Source organism: Pseudorca crassidens, chromosome 15, assembly GCF_039906515.1.
Source record: "Pseudorca crassidens isolate mPseCra1 chromosome 15, mPseCra1.hap1, whole genome shotgun sequence".
NCBI classification, from domain to species: Eukaryota; Metazoa; Chordata; class Mammalia; order Artiodactyla; family Delphinidae; genus Pseudorca; species Pseudorca crassidens.
This window is the reverse complement of record NC_090310.1, coordinates 63,866,738-63,886,756: the sequence shown is the minus strand read 5'-3', so window position 1 is coordinate 63,886,756 and position 20,019 is coordinate 63,866,738. Positions and strand designations below refer to the sequence as shown.

The window sequence follows — 20,019 nt, the reverse complement described above, 5'->3', positions numbered from 1 at the left end:
TGCTTCTGAAGGAGCAGGCTAAAAATCAGCTGCTGTTGCAGTAATGCTGTGGACCAAAACAGCTCCGGACTCTGTGGCCACAGCAACAAGCATTTATTTTCATGCTTCTGGGGCTGCATGTTGACTGCAGTTTGACCATTAGAAGCTGGGCTTGGCTGGGTGGCTTTGGTCCAGGCTGTGGGTTGGGCTCAGGCCTACTCTATGATTTTCCTTCTGGAGCCCAGGATGAAGGGGCATCAGCTCCCAGGGCATGTTCTCATGGCAAGTCACTGGAGTTCAAAGACAAGCAAAGTGCACAAGCACATGTACATCCTCTGCATTGTGTCCGCTCTCATTCCGTTGGCCAAAACAAGTCATTTGGCTGAGGCTGAATCAGTGGGGAAGGAGGAGGGGAAGAAGAAATTGCTCAGTAACTGTTAGAACTATCAGCAACCAGGAGGAGTTAGGTAGGAGGGGGAATGGCATCCCAGATGACAGATTCCCAAGGTGGGATGGAACATGAGCCTTCCAAGCTCCTGGAGATCTGGGCGGGGGTGGGGGGTGTTGTTTTTATCACCTTCATTGCCCAAGACACAACACTGTCTGAGACTCCACAATATGGCAGCTGAAAGGACCCTTGTTGGAATGTAGTGGGTGTTGGGTTGGGAGGTTGGAAATGGTCCCTGGCCCTCACATGGGCTGACGTGTGTGGGAAAGGATAGTAGGGATGTTGGGAATGGCTGGTGTGTGTGTGTGTGTGTGTGTGTGTGTGTGTGTGTGTGTGTGTATGTATAGGTGGGGGCAGCATAACACGCACCAGAGAACATCCCTCATGCCCATCCCATGGGCAATCAGAACTGGCAAGGGGTAGCTCTGACATCTGACTTGCTGCCTCCTGCTCTGGCCACAAAAGGGGAAGGTGACACCTCCTTCTGGGGCCACTAGGGGAAGATCCAGATTTGAAAGAGCACAGTTCTAACAGGCCAAGAGACCTGGGTTGAAATCCTGGCTCTTCCCTGACTCCCACATTGGAAGCTCTAAAAGTGGCTTCTTTCCAGCTCTAGAATCCCTCTCTCCTGTGATTCTAGGAGGACAATACCAAGGCTAAAGAGGGAAGGGCCATGTTGAAATGATAAGTAGGACCTGAAATAGAGAATTGATGTGTCAGGAAGGACAGGGTCCATGCTTGGGGTCACTGTGGAGAGTGAATGGGTGTTGTCTGACCTTGGTAGCGTGGGTGGGAGGCTTCCCTCCTCAACATAACTCCTATTGGGATGGAGGTTCGGCCACCATGGTGGGGCTCTGTGTGGCACAGGTGGCACCCCACCCCCGGCCGCGTTAGGACAGAACATCTTCCCCTTGTAGTAAAAACTTTGACAGGAAACCTGAATATTTCTCCAACTGGAGTCTTTAGATCTCAGAGTTTCCAGGAACTTGTCTCTAGAGTGTAAAAGTTTTCCAGGAATTCTGAAATTTTGTATTTTCGGTGCTGATTATTGCCTGAAAAGATCAGAGCACATTCTAGATTACCTGGAGAACCACAGTAAAAAACAAGAGCCATAATACAATTCTTGGGCTGTGTTTGCCTTTGTATATTTGACTCAATTGGCACCCAGCAGTCATGTAAAGAGATGCTGTGGAATTTATTGTGGTATGTCTCAAACTCCTGAAATCTGGGTTTGTCTTTTCCTCACTGCCCCAAGCCATCGCACTGGCCCAGGACTCCACAATCTCTGGACAACTGCCACAGCCTCCTCAGTACTCTACTGATTTGTCTTCCCACCCTCCTACCCTCAGTGCAGTATATTTTCTACATGGCAGCCACTTTATATGCAAAGAAAGTGGAAGTCAGCAGGGGGGACTGACTTGGCCATGGCTATCATGGTAAGCATCGGAGCCTTAATGTGAACCAGCCAGTCTGACTTTGAATTAGTCAGTCAGTGTTAAGAATAGGACTTTGGGATCAGACTGACCTGTGGGTGGATCCCAGTTCTGCCATACCCTAGTTATGTGAGCTTCAGCACTCGACTACCTTTTTGTATTTTCAGTTTTCTCACCTGTAACTTGGGCCAATAATAACCTCATAGAGTTCTAATGAGGTGTCGAAGAGGCCAGTTGTAGCAGGGGTTGTCAGGCCGCCCAGAGCCTTGGTAATTCAGAATGCTGGAGTCAGTGACTGCATTTTATTGATAGAGGGCTTTCTCCCAAACCACAGCCTTCCCTGCATAGGCAGAGTAGAAGCACTGAGGAATTAACACATGTAGTATACTTCCACCATGGCTGGTAGTATATAACTACCCCAGCTTCCTCTCCGTTTCGGTGAAATAATTCTGAGGTCTGTGTCTTACACTGTTTCCTAGAGCTCCCCAACAGAATGAAGACCCAGATGCCCACCTGGCTTGATAACACCCTCCTTATTGGCTGTCTCCCCTGTCTCATTCCCTGAGTTACCTTATCAGCGTATCCTGTGATCACCTGCCTGCACTCAAGTCCTTTTTTCAAGGTCTGCTTCTGGGGAACCCAAACTAATACATAAAGCAGTCATTTGTTCATTCAACAAGTATTTATTAAGGCCTCCTATGAATCAGACTCTGTGCTACGTCCTGGGAATATTGCCGTGAACATGACAGAATGTGTTGCTCCTCTCAGGGAGCTGAATGTCTAGGAGAGAGGCAATGGCAAGTAAACAAAAAATGCTATCATTTTGGATAGTGACAAATACTGAGAAGAAAATGATGTGATAGTGATGGGAGCCTTTTACATGGGGTGGTCAGAGAGGGCCTCTCTGGAGAGCTGAAGGATGAGAAGGCACCAGCCTTGAAACAATTTGGGGGAACATTCCAGAGAGAATGTTCAAAGTACAAAGGCTCTGAGATAAACATGTGCTTGGGGTATTGAAGGAGCAAAATAAAATTGTGTAGTTGAAATATAGTTAATTAGAGAGAACATGCTAGGAGAAGTAAATAGTAAGAAATAAATAAGTAGGTTGGAGAAGTAAAAAGTAAGCAGTAGCCAGATCATGCAGGTCCTAGGACACAGTAGGAAATCTGGATTTTATTGCAAAGGCAATGGCAAGCCACTGGGAGTTTTCAGCAGACGAATGATGTGATCTGAGTTGTCTTGTTTTTTTTGTTTGTTTGTTTTGTTTTGCTTTCTTCCTGATGCACTGCACAGCTTTCAGGATCTTAGTTCCCCAACCAAGGATAGAGATTGAATCCAGGCCCACCTCAGTGAAACTGCGGAGTCCTAACCACTGGACCGCCAGGGAATTCCCATGATCTGAGTTAAGAAAACAAACTCTCTTAGGCTCTGTGTGGGAAATAGTTGGTAGGAGACTAGGTTAAGGGCAAAAGCAAGGAGGCCAGTTAGCAGGCTATTGCTGTCCTTTCTGATGAGATGATGGTGGCCTGGGCTAGAGTTGCAGCAGAAGAAGAAAGGGAGGATGGGAAGTGGATAGATTTAAGACATTTTGGAGTTAGAGCTGACAAAACTTTGCTGATAGACTGAGTGTGGAGATTGAGGGAGAGGAAACAAAAAATGACTCAGTTTCTCCTAGTGCAACTGGGAGGATGCTTGGGTCATTTACTGAGATGGGCAAGACTGGGCAGACACAGGTTTTGGGTTAGGATGTGTACGAAGAAATGAAGAGTTCTGTATTGAGTTACAGACGGTCGATAGGTACCCAAGGGGAGGTGCCCCATAGACAGTGGAACTATGTGTCTGTGACTCCAGGGGTTGGGAGGGGGGTTCTATGCTGGAAACGTGAATTGGGAAATCTTTAACCTATAACGCAGCACTGTCCAATAGAAATAGAAAGCGAGCCACGTAAATAATTAAAATTTTCCCAGTAGCCACATGAAAAAAGTAAAAAGAAACAGATGAAACAAACTTAAATAATATACTCATTTAAACCAATAAATCCCAAATATTATCTCAGCACGTAGTCAATATAAAAATTATCGAGGAGATAGCTGGCATCCTTTCTTCGACATCCGGTGTGTATTTTACATTTAGAACACATTTAACTCGCACTCGCCACATTTCAAGCGCTCATTTGCCACCTGCCGGCTAGGGGTTACCGCTTGGTTCAGCTCACCAGTGGAGGGTTTTCAAAGCCAGGAGCTTGGACCCACCCGGACAATAGAGAAGACGCACTTCCGCCGGACGGAGCGCCCCGGACGGAAATTGGAGGCGGAACGGAAGTTGCGCGTGTGCGTGCGCAGCCGCAGACAGCTGAGCCGGGAGCTTGCCTACTGAGAGGAGCTTCCGCGGCTGGACGCCAGGCTTTCGGTCAGCGGTAGGTGAACGGAGCGCCGGCGGAGGTCGCTTGCGCCCTCGGCCACGCCCCACGTCTGGGACTGGAGGGGCGGCGGTGCCCCGGGAATGCGCGGTGTTCAAGGGGAGGTTGGCGCGGTGGTTACAGCGCGGACCCTGGAGTTCGGCTGTCGGGGTTCGCACTCCAGCCCCGCTTCCTACTCGTTTATGACCTTGGACAAGTCAGCCCTCTTTCCTCTGAGCCTTAGCTTTGTCACCTGTGAAGTGAGGATGATAGTAGAACCTGCCTCACAGTTGCTGTGAGGATTAAATAAGGTAATCCATGAAAAGCGCTTAGCACCACGCCTGACACATTGTAATCACCAATGAAGTGGGATGCTTTATTGTTTATGTTGAGATGAGGCTATTGTCTCATCGTTATTGTCGACTAATTAATGTGGGCCCTCACCGAGGCCCCCTACATTGTGCTATGCAAGCATTTTGTTCGCATTGTCACATTTGATCCTCACAACAGACATGGAGACAGGTGCTCTAATAGGTACTATTATTCCCATTTTACACATGAGGAAATGGAAGCTCCCAGAACTTAAGACGCTTCCACGTGCCCAAAGTTACCTGGCGAGGCAGCAGTTGGGTCAGACTCTGTCTCTCGCGTCTTAACCACAATGCTCTATACCCACCATCAAAGGAGGTGTGGGCTGCAATTGTGCAGTTACTGAAGACTTACTGTATGCCAAGTTAGGTTTTAACATCTTTAATTCTCACAACACCTCTGAGAGGTGGGTATTATTTTTATCCTTATTTTACAGATGTGAAATTCGTGGCTCAGAGGTGGGAATTTGACTTTCCCGAGGTCACACAACAAGTAAGGGGCAGAAACGGGTGACTTTAAAGTTCACACTAAAAGTCTGCTGTTGTCTGTCACTTGAAAGTAGGTTGGCATTGCTCCTGCCTAAAATGCTGGTAGCATGTACAGCAGGTGATGGGGTTGGAGAAGTAACAGGCCACATCTGCTCATTTTACATGTATAGCACCTGCCATGTTACTAGAATGGGAGATACTAAGAATATAAAAATGAATGAGATTTGTTCCCTGCTTTCAGAGACCTCCGGCTTACAAGAGATAAGCAGTAATTAACAGCAAAGTGATGAGTCTTGTGATAGTTATAAGGAGGCTTTGGGAACCTAGGGGAGGACCCCTAGACTTTGGCGGTGGTGGCCAGGAAAGGCTTCCAGGAGGAAGCAGAGACCTAAAAGTAGTGTAGGAGTTGGCCACGTCAGTTGAGCGAAGATACACTAGTCAGAGAAAACAGCATGTGTAAAAGCCTAGAAGCTAGTGAAGATCAGTACAAAGATGTCTGGTATGGCTGGAGTGAGGTAGTCAGGCTGGAGATGTGGGGTCCATTAAGAATATGTGGTGGAAAGTAAGTCTCCACCTTTCGTACTTTGAGTCACCTAGGTTCCTTCCTGGGAGGCACCCACTGTTTCTTATGCATCCTAGAGATACTGTGTGCATTTATAAATATGTACCTGAATATTCATGTCTTCTTTCCTACACAGATTTGTGGATGGCCCGCTGTATCTAGTATAGCACTTTGCTTCTTTGCTTTTTTGTCATGTATAGATTCAACCTCACTTTCTAACGGTTGGATCTTATTCCATTGTATGGACGTACTGTGACTTATTTAACTAGTCCCCTATGGGTGACATTTAGATCTTTCCCGTTTCTTTGCTATTAGAAACACTGCTGCATCAAATATCCTTATGCATAGGTTATTTTGCACATGAGTCTATCTGTAGGATAAATACCTAGGAATGGAACTGCTTGGTCAAAGGGTTTTTGTGTGTGTTTTTTTTAAATTAATTTTTATTGGAGTATAGTTGACTTACAGTATTGTGTTAGTTTCTGCTGTATAGCAAAGTGAATCAGTTATACATATACATATATTCACTCTTTTTTAGATTCTTTTCCCATGTAGGTCATTACAGAGTACTGAGTAGAGTTCCCCGTGCTGTACAGTAGGTTCTTATTAGTTATCTAGGGTTTGTGTATTTGTAATTTTGATGGAAGGTGGCAAATTGCTCTCTGTAAAGGTTGTGCCATTTTCCATCTCTCTCCCCCAGCCATATGTGAGAGAGTCTGGGTGGGAAGTTTGAAGGGCAGTAATCTGAGACTCTTGGAGGTCGAAAGTAGTCACCGATCAGGCATATGGTGCCCCCATGTTAGATACTTTACTTTTGAAGGAACCCAAAAGAAGATGCCCTCAGTAAATGGTTTTCACAGTGTGGGGAGGCGGTGTAGCAAGGTGGCTAGGGACACAGGCTTTGTTGTAATAGAGACCTTTCTTTGAATCCCGACTCTGCTGCTTACTGGCTGTGGGAGCTTAGGTAAGTCCCTCAGCCTTTCTGTCTATTTCCTCCTCTCTGAATGGGGATAATAATAGTGTCTGTTGCCTATGTTACTCAGGATGCTGTGAAGGTTTAAAGAGCTGATACACTTACAGCCCTTGGAACTGTTCCTGGCACAAGGTGCTACTTTGTTATTTTGTCAGGGCTTCTCATTTCATCTCTACCACCCCTTTGTTTTGAAAACAGACTACCTGGATTTGCGTCTCATCTCTGGCACTTCTTTGTGTGATATTTGGCAAGTTGCCTCAGTTTTTTCACCTGTAAAATATTATTAAGGGGACAATATTATTAAGAGTACCTTCCTGGGTTTTTGTGAGGATTAAATGTATTAATACACTTGGAAGTGCTTAGAGCAGTGCCCTGTATATAGTGTTCAATAAATGTTGGTGATGTCTGTCATTCTCTTGCAGTCTTTGGGCTGTTTTAGTGCCATGCATCCTTTACAGTGTGTCCTCCAAGCACAGAGATGTCTGAGGTGGGGGCCCTTGACCTCTGTGTCCTGGCTGCTGCTTAGGACCTGCAGGGCACACAGTGGTGTCCGCAGCTCTGCAGGTCCCAGTCCAGAGAGGCGGCAGGAGGATGGAGTTTGGAAGGATTTCAGCTCCAGGCTGGCCACTGGACCGACTTTTCAGCATTTTTTAAGAAGTGCTTCAGTTCCTCAAGAGAAACCGTCTACTCCAGATGTGGAGGACCCACCCCCATATCTCACAGTGGATGATCTTTTAGGAAGGCAGAGAAAAGGTTGGTTTTACTTTACTTCTCTTTGGACTTCCTGCTTTACTCCTTTCCAGTATCTGTAGTCTGATTCTTTCTTTCTTTATGTTTTTGGCTACGTTGGGTCTTCATTTCTGCACGCGGGCTTTCTGGGCTACTCTTGACTGCGGGGTGCGGGCTTCTGATTGCAGCGGCTTCTCTTTGTTGCAGAGCATGGGCTCTAGGCATGCGGACTTCAGTAGTTGCAGCACGCGGGCTTCAGTAGTTGTGGTGCGTGGGCTCAGTAGTTGCAGCGTGAGGGCTCCAGGGCACGCAGGCTTCAGTAGTTGTGACGCGTGGGCTTAGTTGCTCCATATTCTTCCAAATACTAGTCTTAATAATTAAATTTAAAAACATTGGTGCAAAATATCACATGCTGTACCATGATGTTTTCCAATTGTTGGGACATTAGGCTGTTTCAAAAATTTTTATATTACAAATAACACTATAATAAGTGCCTCATATATATGTATACAGATACATGCATATATAGATGGCTTCTTTAAAAATTTTATTCTGGAATAAATTTCTAGGAGTTGAATTGGTAAATCAAGGAGTCTGTATACCTTGTGACTCCTGCTCAGTATTTTGTAGTCCTTTAAAATTTGTTGTTCCCTTCAGTGTCTCCCTGACATAAGTTTGGTATTTTCTTTTTTTATACAAGGGAAGTGAGCCAAGGAAGGTTTAAAAAAAAATCCTGATTGTTTCTTTTTTTAAAAAATTACTGATCTTTTCTATTGGTTTTCATGTGATTATCCTTCAACTTTTAACTCCATTTAGAATTTATTTGGGTTTGTAGATTAAAGTGCGTTGGTGGGCACAGGGGCTGAAATAGGAATTTAGTTTGAAGGGTCTTACTGCGGTGTGAAATTGAGGTTCTTATAACTTTGTGCAAATGTGTTTTATGTCATGTTAGCCATGCTTGCTTTCACTTAAGACGTTTGAAGTTACTGTAGGAAGTTGCCTCATTTTTATTTTGTGGCTTTATGTACCCTCTGGCCACTGCTGCTCCCTCCAGAGTCTGGAGAACCTCATTTTGAGAAGGAGGAGTGTAACATATGGATTTTTTAAAAAATAAATTTATTTGTTTTATTTATTTATTATTTTTGGCTGTGTTGGGTGTTCGTTGCTATGCATGCGCTTCTCATTACAGTGGCTCCTCTTGTTGCGGAGCACGGGCTCTAGGCACACGGGCTTCAGTAGTTGTGGCTCACAAGCTCTAGAGCATAGGCTCAGTAGTTGTGGCTCGTGGGCTCTAGAGCACAGGCTCAGTAGTTGTGGCTCACGGGCTTAGTTGCTCCGCAGCATGTAGGATCTTCCCGGACCAGGGCTCGAACCCGTGTCCCCTGCATTGGCAGGCGGATTCTTAACCACTGCACCACCAGGGAAGCCCTAACATGGATTTAAATTTATTTCCCCCAGGTTGATAATTATTGTCAACTAGTTCTCCCTTTTCTAATTGTTTTTATAACCATATTTCCTGATTCTCAGGTGCATGTTTTCTCCATTTTTAAATGATACGGCTTGTAATTGGTGTGTGTATATAATATAGTATTTCTTTTGTTCTGAAAGGCTGTCATTAATTTGGGGGTACATCTGGCAATTAATGATGCCTTAGAATTGAGGCAACAGGGGACTTAGCGGCTAACCAGTTGCCTCAGGTGTTTCTGGGGCATTTGGGGAGGAGCCCTTTTGAGACATGCGGTCCCTTTTCATCTGCCTACAGTGGAATTGCCCTCTCATTGCAGTCTACCTTGAGACCTATGGCTGCCAGATGAATGTGAATGACACAGAGATAGCCTGGTCCATCTTACAGAAGAGTGGCTACCTCCGGACCAGTAACCTTCAGGAGGTACACACATTTCCTGCTTCCCCTTGTTTCCTGGGCGAGATTCTGCATGTGTGCCAGTTCTTGGGTGGAGTTTCATGAGCAGGCTGTGGCCTAGTGACAGTGAATTCCCTTGAGGAAAGTGCAGTGTGGGACCGAGCTGTACTATTGTTGCAGTTATTTTTGAAACTTTTAAGGTAGTGCTCACCTTCAGGCAAGGAACTAGGTTAAAAATGGGCCTTGAAGAGGGGAATGGGGAGTTAGTGTTTAATGGGTACAGGTTTTAGTTGGGGAAGTTGAAATAGTTGTGGAGGTTGATGGTGGTAATAGCTGCACAGCAGTGTGAATGTACATAATGCTACTGAACTGTACACTTAAAAATGGTTAAAATGGTAAATTTTATGTTATGTGTGTTTCACCACAATCTGAAAAAAAAAAAAGGGCTGTGGGTAGTGATTCTAAAAGGTTAATTTCAAAGGTCATAATTTTCTTTTTTTTCCTTGCTCTCCACCCAGGCTGATGTGGTCCTCCTTGTCACATGTTCTATCAGGTGGGAATTTGTTCTTTACCTAGAGAGTGAATATATCTTATATAATAATGCCAGAGCCAACGGTGCCAGGCTGGCCCTACCTATGGAGATGAGCCAGTGGATTTGCAGTTTTACACCAGTGGAGATAGTAATGGTAGAATGTCAAGTCTTGTACTGAGTACTATACGTGCACTAACTAATTCTCACAACAACCCTATGAGGTAGGTGCTGTTATCCAACTCATTTTATTGATGAGGAAACCGAGAGTGTGCTGAGTTGCCCAACTTTTCCTTGGGTTTTTCTTGCAGCCAATGGCACATGTTTATGATGTACCTCACATCATAAGGGCTAGGTACCGTCAGTGGTCAGGGACAGAGTTCTTCTGAACAGAGATGGGTGGCATCCATCAGAAGTGAACATACCCTGTTCATTACTTTGTCTCTGTGTACAAGGCATGTTGGTGTTATGTTTCCTCAGCTGGCTATACTATCAATTAATTAATCCAGCATTTTTGTCCTGAGGGTCTTTGCTGCAAGACATTGGACTAAGTTCTTTGAGAGATTCCGAAATGAACCCTTCCTCCATGGAGCCTGACTTTAAGGAGTCTGGTCTGATATGGGAACTAAGAGACATACACAAATAGCTCTAACATCTGGCAGAAAGCACTAGGTAAAAAATTCAAACAGTAAAAAGAAATTGCTGAGTACAGGGAATAGAATAGTTAAAGTGACAGGAGAACAAACTCTCCAACAGAGGAGAATCGGGGAGGGCTTTGTGGAGTAGATTGTTTTTGATTTTGGCTTAAAGGCTTGTCAGGATTTGGAGATGTGCAGGGAGGGCATCATTCTAGGAATAGTTTTGGCCACACCGGATGGCTTTCAGGATCTTAGTTCCCCAACCAGGGATTGAACCTGTGTCTTTGCAGTGAAAGCGTGGAGTCCTAACCATTGTACTGCCAGGGAATTCCCATTCTTCCCATTGTCTTGCTCTTTTAGATTGCTTTGTAGTTTATTTTCAGGTTCAGGTCTACCTTTTTTGACCTCTGCAGGGAGAAGGCTGAACAGACCATCTGGAATCGTTTACATCAGCTCAAATCCTTGAAGTCAAAACGGCTCCGCTCCCGAGTGCCTCTGAGGATTGGGATTCTAGGTATCTGGTAATTTGCAGATTTTGTGAATTTTGTGAGACTTGGGCTCCGTGTAGCTTTATATGCTAGGATTTCCCTTAGAGGCTGGATTCCCAGTGGTGAAGAAATCTTATACAATCTTATACATGCCGTTCAACTCTTATACTTAATGTCAGAGGCTGTAGGATTAAATGAGATAAAGCTCATAAGAGGGCTTTTCTTAGTGCCTTAAAGTAATAGGGACTGTACTCAGAAAGTGATCTGTCCTCACTAGTCTGATGGGGCTCATGGTGGCACAGAGTAGTGGATAGGAGAGAGTTTGGAGTCTGAAGGGGCAGCTTGAATTTACCACGTAGGCACCTTTTATCTTGACTCCTGAAGCATGCGCAAGTGAAGATCTAATTATTCACTGACCAGTATAATAGCCAATAGTCACATGTGGTCATTTAAATTTAATTACACTTAAATAATATTAAAAATTCACTTCTTCAGTCTCACTAGCCACATATCGACTGCTCAGTAGCCACACTTGACTAGTGCTACCAGTTTGAACAGTGTAGATACAGCACATTACCATTGTCTTAGAAAGTTCTGTTGGACAGCTCTGGTATAGATAGCTGGGAGGAATATTTCAGAAATAAATATTCTGTACCCTCATGGTCCCAGAATTTAGTCAATGTACTTAACCTTAAAATAGACTGTGTCCATTGTGGAATAGTTAAATTAATTCTTCTTGATGATGGGTCGAAACACAGGTTGGAGCATATCCTTTATTACACAGATTAATGTACTGAGTGATGCAGGAGGATGGAAAGATTAGCTAGAATATTTTGTTCCATTCCAGTTCCTTCATTATAGAAGCCCCTGGGTATATATCTGTTAGGAATGTCAGAAATCCCCCAAATAGTTTTTTTCTTTTAATTGTGGTAAAGTATATGTAACATAAAGTTTACCATTTGGACCCCTTTTAGATGTACAGTTCAGTGGTATTAAGTACATTCACATTGTTGTGCAGCCATCACCTCTATCCATTTCAGGAACTTTTTCATCTTCCCAAACTGAAACTCCACACCAATTAAGTAATGACTCCCCATTCCTCCCTCACTTCAATCCCTGGCAACCACCATTCTACTCTCTGCCTCTGTGAATTTTACTGCTCTGGGTACTTCATATAAATGGAATCATACAACATTTTGGTGACTGGCTTTTTTCACTTAGCATAATACCCTCAAGGTTCATCCAGGCTGTAGCTTGTGTCAGAATTTCCTTCCTTTTTAAGGCTGAATAATATTCCATTGTATGTATATATCACATCTGTTTATGGACGCTCGGATTGCTTCCACTTTTTGGCTGTTGTGAATGATGCTGCTATACACGGTTGTACAGCCAAGAAGAGTTCTTAAACCAGTGTTTTTAAAGGTTTTTTTTTTTTAAATAAAATGAGTTTTTTAATTGTATAGTTTTACTAATAGTGGTATTCTTGATTATGGAAGATACCAGCGTAGATGGATAACTCATTTCTTATAGGTTTTAATAAGTATTATGGGCAACAAGAGGGATAAAGTGTGTAAGTGCAGATGTATATAAATAAGTTTTATTTTAATAAATAAGTTCCTGACACAAAATAGTTTTTATTTGTAGCACCAAGTAATTTTCAATTGAAAAAAGAGGTGGTTCATGTCTAGAAAGGTTTTTGGATGGTGGTTTCATTTTTCCAGGCATTTAATTGAATTGCTATAGAGCTGTTTTCCCGTGGTTTTCTTATATAGGAATATGCAGGTTCCAGAGGTATAGAAGTGTTGGGCAAATTTGAGGGATGCTGCTAAACTCTTAGAGAAGTTTCTGTGACCTGGTCTCTGATCCAGCCGGAGAGAATGTGTACTAAAAAGAAGTGAGACGAGATGAATTTGGGAACAGGTCTTAGCTTACTTCTTTTCCCTCCCAGGCTGCATGGCTGAGAGATTGAAGGAGGAGATCCTCAACAGAGAGAAAACGGTGGATATTTTGGCTGGTCCAGATGCCTACAGGGACCTTCCTCGGCTGCTTGCTGTTGCCGAGTCAGGCCAGCAAGCTGCCAATGTTCTGCTCTCTATGGATGAGACCTATGCTGATGTCTTGCCAGTCCAGATGAGCCCCAGTGCCACTTCTGCTTTTGTGTGAGTCACTGACCAAGAGATGGGGAGTCAGCTTCTCCTTTCTTACTTTTAAAATAACATGTTAATTTTATTACATTAAAAAAATTAATGCACATAGTACAAAAAACTGAAGACAAAAGATGGTATAGTAAGACTCCCTCACACCTGTCATCCTCAGTCTCCTAGGCTCCCTCTCAGAGGCAGCCATGTTAGGAGTTTCTTATATAATCCTTTCAGAGGTATTCTTTGCACATGCATTCATGTATATAATATGGAATCTTTCCTACCCTCCCTTCTATACTCTTATTATTTTTTTCACTTAAAATATCTAGGGCTTTCAGGATCTTTTATTCCCCTCCTCTGATCTTTTAAGTTAAAAAAAGAAGATCTGATGAAAAAATAGTTCATGTTTGTTGAAGAATATGTGGAAAGATAGAAAAACATAAAGAAGAGAGTAAGAATTACCTATACTCCTACTTGCTAATGATAAACACTATTATCAGTTTGGTGTGTATCACTCTGTTCTTTCTTCTGCGTTTGTATGTGTATGCTTTGTGTATATTTATTTATAAAAATTGGCTCTTGGTGTACTTGGTTTTATAACCTTTTCATATTTAAAATAATGTACATTTGTTATGTCATGAAATTTTCTCTAACAGATTGGCAAATAGGCTTATAGCCTATTTTTGTAAATAAAGTTTTATTGTAATACAGCCATACCCATTTGTTTATATATTATCTGTGGCTGCTTTTGCCACTACAATATCAGAATTGAGTAGTTGTGAGGAGGATGAGTCTCTACTGTATAGTCTGCAAAACCTCAAATATTTACCATCTGGTTTTTTACGGAAAAAGTTTGCCAACCTCCCATTTTAATTGCTGTCCAATACTCTGTTGTTGGAATGCTTTATAAAAATTAATAGCTAACATTTATTTAACAGTCCTTCAGTCAACATCTTTACTATACATCTATCCATCATTATTTCCTTAAGATAAATTTAGGCTTTCATATACATGACGCAATGAAAGAGGGTGATGTAACTTAGATACTTAGCATTTGGATCAGGAATGAGTGAGAGATGCAGAACCTTGTGTTTTAAATCCAAGGTCTCCATTCCTAATACACTCTTTTTTTTTTTTTTTTTTTGGTGGTACGCGGGCCTCTCACTGTTGTGGTCTCTCCTGTTGCGGAGCACAGGCTCCGGACGCGCAGGCTCAGTGGCCATGGCTCACGGGCCTAGCTGCTCCACGGCATGTGGGATCTTCCCGGACCGGGGCACGAACCCCTGTCCCCTGCATCGGCAGGCAGACTCAACCACTGTGCCACCAGGGAAGCCCCCTAATACACTCTTTATAGTATTTATTTTTTTCTGGTCTAGATTTAAAGAGTTCAAAAATATGTAAATATAAACAGTAGAAAGTGTGGTACATCTGCAACCCGTTCGTTCACCACTGCGGTCCCTTAGGGTAACCACTGCATCCACCAGTTACAGTTTGGTTTATATCCTGTGATTAACACATAATAATTTTATTTTTTTTGGCAGTGTTTTGCAACTTGTGGGATCTCATTTCCCCGACCAGGGATCGAACCCAGGCCACGGCAGTGAAAGCCTGGAATCCTAACCACTAGGCCACCAGGGAACTCCCCATAATAGTTTTTAAAGATAAAAAATGTCTGCTTTATTGCGTCTTAGATCTCCGATTGGTCCAGTGTGAGCCTGTTGCCAAGAGAATTCAGAGCCAAAGGATAATGCCAAGGGAGCTGCTCCTTGGGTTGGACCAGGCCATCCTGCTCCTGTTACTAAGTTCTGGTGCTTTCCTCCCCAGGTCTATCATGCGAGGCTGTGACAACATGTGCAGCTACTGCATTGTTCCTTTCACACGTGGCCGGGAGAGGAGTCGGCCTGTTGCCTCCATTCTAGAGGAAGTGAGGAAGCTTTCTGAGCAGGTGAAAAATTCTCCAGCCCTTCTTACTCTGAGCGTGTTTGTGGGAGGATGAGGACAACCTTTCTAGTTTTGCAGCCTGTGCTATCTCTAAGCTGTACAAGTTTAGAACCATACCTGGCCAGAAGGAAATACCTGGGTATACATCTTGGGTTTGCTGCCCAGGAATTATAGGCAGATCCACTGAGAGGTTTGCTTGGGCTGCAGCACAGTAGAATGGAGAGGGCATGAGTCAGATGATTGTGAATTCTGGCTCCACCATTCTCTGGCTTGATGCCCTGGCATAGGTCACTTAACTGTCTTCTTCAAAACATAGTTTCCCCATCTATGAAAAGAGGGTAGATACCTTCTTTGCTAGGTTATTGGAAGGACTGTTACTGGAAGGACAGTTGTTACTGGCACTTAGTAAGTTTTCAGAGAATGATTTATTAGTCTGTCTTTGTATTCTAGGCTATTCCCAAATCTCTTGTTCATTTTATCCCTGAGCCAGCTCACTGGTTGAGGGACAGAGGTTAGGTGAGGGTAGTGAATCAGATCAGAGGCCAGAGGGGAGATATCTCCTGCCTTCCTCCTATTGGGAGCTGGTCCCTCAGCCCTTGAGGTCTCTCCCTAACCCTAGGCCCTAATTTTCCAGCCCTGCAAAAGAGGACAATAGGTGGGAATACAGAGCTTTTCTTCCACTTGAGTCTCTGTGTTTTCTTACTTGCTTGGCTTAGGAACCATGGGAAGCTAGCCCCTGCTCCAGTTCTAAGTCAACAGTTTGCCTTTGTTTGTGCACTCGGGCACGCTCTCTTCTCCCATCCCCAGATTCTCAGTTCCCTGATTCGGTCTCTGGCTGCTTACAGGCACTGTGAGTATTCTTCATACGTTACCTCACCCAGTGCTATCCAAAGTGGTCTAAAGTGGTCTCCTTCCTCTCCCCTTCCAGCTCCCCAATAGTACCAAAACTCACTCCTTTGGTATGGAGATATTCTGTTTAAATAGACTGAGGTGATGACAAAAACCCCCTAACTTTTCTAGGGTATATGCATATAAAAGAAGGAACTTAATAACATTAAACTGAATCTTAGTGAATTCAAAGACACTGACTTATGAAAAATTAAGATTCTGCATTGTGTGTGTGTTTTTAAAAATTAATTAATTAATTTGGCTGCATCGGGTCTTAGTTGTGGCACTTGGGACCTTCGTTGTGGGATGCAGGATCTTTTGTTGCAGCACGTGGGCTTAGTTGCCCCGCAGCATGTGGGATCTTAGTTCCCTGACCAGGGATTGAACCTGTGTCCCCTGCAGTGGAAGCGTGGAGTCCCACCCACTGGACTGCCCGGGAAGTCCCTGAAATTTAATAATTGTTACATTTTGCTATATTTACTTTATTTTTTTTGTTGTTAAGTATCTCAGAGTACAGCATGACATTTCACCCTTAAGTGATTGTGCATCCCTAAAAAAAAATAAGGATATTTTCAATACCATTAATTCCTCTAAGAGGATTAACAAAAAATGCTAAATATCTTTTCATTTTAGTCCACGCATATTCAAAATTTCCCAATTGTCCCATAACATTTTGCATTTGGTCATTACATCTCTTTATATGTGTGTGTTTTACTTAGTTTTATATCTCACTATCTTTTTAAAAAAATTTCTGGTTTGGAATAACTTCAAACTTTTCTGTAAGAAAAGTTGCAAAGATAGTTACCTCTAATGTTAACATCTCACTTAACTTTGGTACATTTCTTACAACTAAAAGATTAGCATTGGTATATTATTGTTAACTAACTTCAGACTTTATTCTGATTTTGCCAGTTTCCCCACTAATGTCTTCTTTCTGGATCCAGTCCAGGATCCATGCTTCATTTAGTATACCCTGTTTTTTTAAGCTAACATGATGTCACAACTTGTAAAAATAAATAGTGTTTATGGAGACTCGGGTTTTGACAGTTAAATGCATTGCATGGTCCTGGAGTGGGATTCTAATCAGGGGGAAAAAATGTTTAAAAAAATTACATATGTGGGCTTCCCTGGTGGCGCAGTGGTTGAGAGTCCGCCTGCCGATGCAGGGGACACGGGTTCGTACCCCTGTCCGGGAAGATCCCACATTGCCGCGGAGCGGCTGGGCCCGTGAGCCATGGCCGCTGAGCCTGCGCGTCCGGAGCCTGTGCTCCGCAACAGGAGAGGCCAGAGCAGTGAGAGGCTCACGTACTGCAAAAAAAAAAAAAAAATTATATATTTTAATGTGATTGTGATGTCATTGCCTAAGCAAGGTTGTATCCTGTCTGTGATAGTGTGAACGTTTTCTCATGTCATTAACAGCTTTTAATTTATTTTTGTAGTTGTGTGGCCTTCCTTGGTATGGATGCACTATGATTTACTTGTAGGACAGCAGCTTTCAATTTGCTTTCAGTTCTTCCTCTGTTAAAACAGTGCTGTGTAGAAGTACATCTCTATGCATTAATCTTTGTCCATCTTCACAGTTATATCCATAAGATAAACTTCTAGACATGCTGTTGCTGAATAAAGATTAAGAAGAAACTTATAAAGGACATAGGACAGTTGGTGAAAATTTGGCTTATGGAATGTGGATTAGATATATTATCATTATTTCTGATTTTGATAATTGTCCTGTGACTACTATTATATGAGAAAATATTCCTATATGCTGAAATATTTGGAAGTAAAAGAGTATGATGTTTGCAACTTATTCTCAGAAGACTTAGAAAAATGTGTGCTTGCGTGTGTGTGTAGAGAGACAAAGTATATACATGAGGTGTGAATGTGAATAATAAAGAAATAGGACACAGTGTTAACAGTTATTGAATCTGGGCAAATAGTATATGGGAGTTTTTTTTTTTTAATTAAAAATAAATAAATAATTTATTTATTTATTTGGCTGTGTTGGGTCTTAGATGTGGCATGTGGGATCTTTTCATTGTGGCGCATGGGCTCTTTGTTGCAGTGTGCGGGTTTCTCTCTAGTTGTGGCACGCGGGCTCCAGAGCACTTGGGCTCAGTAGTTATGGCATGTGGGCTCTCCAGTTGTGGTGCGTGGGCTCCAGAGTGCGCGAGCTCAGGAGCTGCAGCGCGGGCTTAGTTGCCCCACAGCATGTGGCATCTTAATTCCCTGACCCGGGATTGAACCTGCTTCCCTAGCATTGGAAGGCGGATTCTTAACCACTGGACCACCAGGGAAGTCCTGGTAGTTTTTTACACCATTGCAATTTTTCTATAAGTTTGAAGTTATGTCAAAATAAAATTATAAAAAATAGTCTTTATAGAAACCATTATTCTTCTTTCTGAACTTTTACAATGCAAATTTTCAAACAGACAGGTTGAAAGACTAGTCTAATAAACATGATTATTAACATTTTGTCATATGTCCTTTATCTGCCGATCTCTGTAGATATATAAATATATTTTTTTGAACCATTTGAAAGTAAGTGGTAGTCATCAGGCCACTTTGCCCTGCATCCGTCAGTATGTATTTTCTCAGAATAAAGAATTTTCCCCTTCATAACCATAATACCATTATCATTTGTAGGAAATTTAACAATTAACTAATATTCTCTAACACACAGCCCATATTCAAAATTTATTAATTTATCCAAAAATATCTTGTTACTGTTCTGTTTTCAAACCAAGATCCCATCAAGATTTGTACAGTTTTGTTTGATTGTATTGTAATATTTCTTCAAACTCTCTTAATCTAAAACAGTCCTTTCACTTTTTTGTTGTGTGTCTTAAATGATGCATTAGACATGTCTGGGTTTGGCTGATTGCTTCCTCATGTTGTCATTTAAAATATTGCCCTGAATTCTGGTAAACTGGAAGTTAGGTGTAAAAGCTTGATGGGATTTAGACTAAATGTTTTTGGCAAGAATACTTCATAGGTGATGGTTATATAACATTCAGTGGACAGAATGGTGTCATAACTTGATTTTGGGTGTTATAAATTAACCATTGTTATTGAACATGGGGCTTGAATCCAGCTTTTTTGCTATTCTAAAAAATGCTTTGAAGATTTTTTACATAAGGTTTTATTCTGAAGTTCATTTCTTCAGACAAGGTGCCCAAGCATGAAATTATTGGGTTAAAGACAGAGTACATTTATGGATGGCTATTGGTAGGTTTAGCTAATTTTACTTAGAGATTTGGTATGAAGCTGCCAAACATGTTTTAAAATCGCTTCCAGTATATTTATTTTCCCTTTTTCAGGGGCTGAAAGAAGTGACACTCCTTGGTCAGAATGTTAATAGTTTTCGGGACACTTCAGAGGTCCAGTTCAACAATGCGGTGTCCACCAACCTTAGCCGTGGCTTTTCTACCAACTATAAAGCCAAGCAAGGGGGCCTTCGTTTTGCTTACCTTCTGGATCAGGTCTCCAGAATAGATCCTGAAATGAGGATTCGTTTCACCTCTCCCCACCCCAAGGACTTTCCTGATGAGGTGAGTATTGAGAGTTTAGTGTGTCGAACTGACATCAGTATCCTTAAGCATGCCAAAGGCTGCAGCCAGTAGCATGCAGCAGAGGCATCCGTCGTCAGAGGATCAGGGGATCCTGTGGTGTATTACTATATATTGCCCTCTGAATCTACCCATCCTTTGGAAAGATTTGAAGTCTCCCAAGGTGGGGGCAAGTAAAGGACTGATACTAAGACCACCAGTGGGACCATGAGGGCTGTGCGGAGAGAGGTTTAATTATAGGATGTTGTGGGAAGGACAGGTGGGGGGCAGTGTGATGCAGTGTGAAACAGTCTAGACTTTGGCCTCAGAGCTGAGTTCAGTCCTGGCTCTTCCACTGCTTTACCAGTAGGGGTGACCTTTTCAACTTGTCATCTTTGTTTGTAAGATGGTTAATAATCACTTCCTGCTTTGGGTTATTGGGAAGTAGATATAACAGGTAGAACGTACTCGGCAATGTGCTTGGCATGTAGTATGTAGCTCATGTGTGAAACCTTTTTTTGGAAGGTTTTTTGTGTTGGTGAAATGTCTGTCTTTTGGCCCCACCCCTACTTTTTCCCCTCTGTGTTATTTGTCTTATTGAGTTGTGAA

At 42.7% G+C, this 20,019-nt stretch overlaps 1 protein-coding gene across 1 annotated transcript in view; it reads left to right on the top strand.

Annotated features, from left to right (window-relative positions):
- Positions 1-4,599: 4,599 nt before the first annotated feature.
- The window catches only part of CDK5RAP1 (CDK5 regulatory subunit associated protein 1), a 43,098-nt gene continuing 27,678 nt past the window's right edge, over positions 4,600-20,019 (top strand). The window contains 8 exon segments of the mRNA XM_067707836.1: positions 4,600-7,298; positions 7,301-7,403; positions 9,164-9,267; positions 9,759-9,793; positions 10,821-10,921; positions 12,844-13,054; positions 14,861-14,981; positions 19,183-19,413. Of these exon segments, the coding sequence (XP_067563937.1) occupies positions 7,242-7,298; positions 7,301-7,403; positions 9,164-9,267; positions 9,759-9,793; positions 10,821-10,921; positions 12,844-13,054; positions 14,861-14,981; positions 19,183-19,413 (963 nt within the window). The 5' untranslated portion in view covers positions 4,600-7,241.